The sequence below is a fragment of the Ochotona curzoniae genome, unplaced genomic scaffold, assembly GCF_017591425.1.
Source record: "Ochotona curzoniae isolate NIBS_2020 unplaced genomic scaffold, NIBS_Ocur_1.0 scaffold_2453, whole genome shotgun sequence".
Taxonomy (NCBI): Eukaryota; Metazoa; Chordata; class Mammalia; order Lagomorpha; family Ochotonidae; genus Ochotona; species Ochotona curzoniae.
In genome coordinates, this window is record NW_024467094.1 from 22,617,908 (window position 1) to 22,620,940 (window position 3,033).

At 55.8% G+C, this 3,033-nt stretch overlaps 1 protein-coding gene across 1 annotated transcript; it reads left to right on the forward strand.

Moving 5' to 3' along the window:
- The first annotated feature begins 432 nt into the window (after positions 1–432).
- Positions 433–894, forward strand: CCDC182 (coiled-coil domain containing 182). The gene has a single exon (XM_041000945.1). The coding sequence runs from the start codon at positions 433–435 to the stop codon at positions 892–894; it is 462 nt and encodes a 153-aa protein (XP_040856879.1).
- The last annotated feature ends 2,139 nt before the right edge of the window (positions 895–3,033 follow it).

The following is a 3,033-nucleotide window of genomic DNA, read 5'->3' on the forward strand; positions in this document are numbered from 1 at the left end:
TAACAATGCCCTTGCTTTACTGCTAAGAAACCAAAACCCAGCGCTTCTCCAGGACCCTTGCTAGTAGGGGAGACCAACAAGTCCTGGAAGCCACTGAGCCTGGCCCTCCCTCCCTTGTGCTGGCTGCCTTGGAATCAGTTTATCCCTTGGGCTAGAAGAAAACCTGAGTTCTGGTTCTACAAGGGCAGTGAATTGCCAAGAAGCCACATTCAAGAGAGTAATTTTGATAGATGAGCAAAACTCTAGGTAACTGACCCTGGAGGCTGAAACGTGCAAATGAGCAGAGCGTTTTTGTCTTCCCGATTGGCCGAAGGGGTTCTGAGGTCACAATGCATGGGATTGTTCCACTCCACTGATCTAGCATGGGATTGTTCCACTCCACTGATCTGGCTGATCCCTGGCTCCCTCTCTGTCCAACCGGGAAGTGAAACCATGGAGCCTGTCTATCAGGCAGGTTCCATTCTCATGAAGGTCAATACCTTGCAAGGGAAGAAGATGGTGGAGAGTGGCCTCCAGTCCGGAGACTTCTCCCTACCCCAGTCCTGGCCTTCCTGCCTTCCCCCACCAGCCAACCTGGAGATCCTGCAGGAAAAGGTGGCTGGGGTGCAGCGGGAGCTGGAAGACTTCAAGAAGGAGGTGCTGAAGGCCATCCACTTTCTGGAGGATGCCTTCCACAAGATGGACGGCGCCCTGGCACAGCAGGAAGAGCAGGCGGCCCGGGTGAAGCAGCGGCTGCGCGAGGAGGAGGACCGCGGCATCGTGCGCAACAAGGTCCTCACCTTCCTGCTGCCGCGCGAGAAGCAGCTCCGGGAGCACTGCCAGCGGCTGGAGCACCTGCTGCTGGGCAGGAGCTGCCACGGCTTGGGCGTCGCCAAGAGGAACCAGGTGGAGTGAGCCGCTGGCGCCGCCCCAGCTGGGCTGCGTGCAGAGAGCTTCTGATGAGACGGACAGGCCCTGGGTCTCACCCACTGACTTCCCTCTCCCTGTTCTCCATTGCTTCCCTTCCACAAAAATAACACTTTGCCGAGATGCGAAGAGATCCTAATACGGTTATTTGGCGAGGTTGCATTTCTCCAGCCTCATCAAGGAGGGAGGCACCCTGCCCCACCCCCTGCCCCACCCCCTGCCAGACGTTTGACTTTCACCTTGAGCCATTTTCCTGTTTGTAATGGTAATATTGTTTGTATGTACAGCATTTTAAAAGATATTCTTAAACAGATTGTGTTGAACACATGCACCTTTCTGCGACACGCTCACGACGTGTCTTGGCACCTGTGTGCAGCCAGGGGTCGGGTTGTTTGTCTATACCTGCAGTTCCTCACCCCTTGGCTTTCCCCAGGGCTCGCTCTGGGTGAAGGTCAGCTCTCACTTGGCTCTGCTTCCCACATGGGCTTCTCGGCTTCCTCTCCCACTCGTTTGCAGACCTGGCCGGTCCGTGTAGCCTTGCTTGTTGAGCCTCTCCGGGTGGAACACTGAGCTCTGGATGCAGCAACACCCATAAGGATGTGCCACCAATTTCCATGTTTGAACAGGGGCAGGTCGCAAATACATCATCCCTCTTGCCTCCCGGGCCCCTCGAAGGTGAACGCTTTTTCCTATGAAACACAGGTAGACTGGGGGCTGAAAGCTAAGCCCTGCACTCGGGGTTCCCACACTAGTAAGTGACAGGACTGTGGTTCATGACCAGGTCACCCATGCTCGCTCGTGGAGACCTCCCTCTCCAGGTACATACAGGCTGCTGCTTCTGGAGGACTCAGATCATCAGGTGCCTTGCGGACCAGTCACTGTCATTGTACCTTTTAATTCTAGTTAGCCCTCAGTTTTGCTGATCTACATGTTCTGCTGCAGCATGAGTGAGGAGCCTGCAGGCCTGGGCAGAGTCACTGTCTTCCTTGCCCTCTGACCTTTCACTGTGGCCTCGTCCTCCCTCTGCTGTCTCACAGACTCTAAATCTGATGCCAACAGCTGGATCCCCCAGCTGGACCTCCCCACAGCACCTGATCTGCAGTTCATCTGCATCCATCCGCCGACCACCCAACTGGCAGGAGTGTGTCCTGCCCTAACTTTAGGTTGCTTCTGCTTCAGAAGTCTGGCTACAGCCATGTTCCTGATAGTGCTAGCAAGAGCAGTAGTGCTGCTCCAAAGAGGCAGTAAGACGACAGAAAATCCCAGGAACCAGCCTTGACCCTTGGCAGGCAGGTTATTCAGTTTCAGATGCCGAGGAAACCAAAGCTCAGAGAAGCTAAGTGACTTGCCAGGATCACACAGCTGGGAGCACCTGTGCTCTTCACCAGCCTGTGGCATCTTGGGAAGCCTCCAGGGGTGTGATAGTCACTGCCTGAGCCCTGGGGTCGCTGAGGCAAGCTCTGCGGGGAGGCGGAGCTTGTTGGGGAAGGGTGATTCCCAGGAGGGCACTGCTGTGCGTGTACACAAAAGGATCTGAGAGGGAGTGCTTGGCTGGCCCAGAAGCGCCTCTGCCGTATGCACAGGAGCCTGGATCTAGTGCTAGCCATAGGTTCAACATGTCGGGCAACGGCCCAGGAATGAGGGTGTCTGGGGGGCTTCACTAACAGGTGCCAGTCCGGCCGCATCTGCAGCCGCCTGTCTTTAGTCCTGGTCCAACACTTTAAGCAGGATCTTGGAGGGCGTGGGGTGTGTCCAGAGGGTGGACCTCCTCGAGGGATTGGGGACCTTTGTAGGACACTGTCATGACCTTGCAGGTGCCCGGGGGCTTCAGGGGGTTGATAAATGTTCCCAGTTAGCCTGCCTGTGTCAGGAACCAGTGGAGGGACACACAGGAGTATGGTCTTAGTGCCAGTAAGCTTCCTTAAGAAGGTCATGTGGGGTCTTGCTGCCCTCATCCCTCAGCTGGGTTTCTAGGCACAGCACTCTGATCAGAAATTGCTCTTCCATGTGGCCAGCGTATTGGCTCAACAGGCTAATCCTCTGCCTGGGTACTAGTTCTAGTCCAGCTACTCCACTTCCCATCCAGCTTCTTGTTTGTGATCTGGGAAAGCAGTCGAGGGATGGCTC

Excerpts from the sequence above, each read along its gene's own strand:
- CCDC182 (XM_041000945.1), top strand. The coding sequence starts at position 433 with ATGGAGCCTGTCTATCAGGCAGGTTCCATTCTCATGAAGGTCAATACC.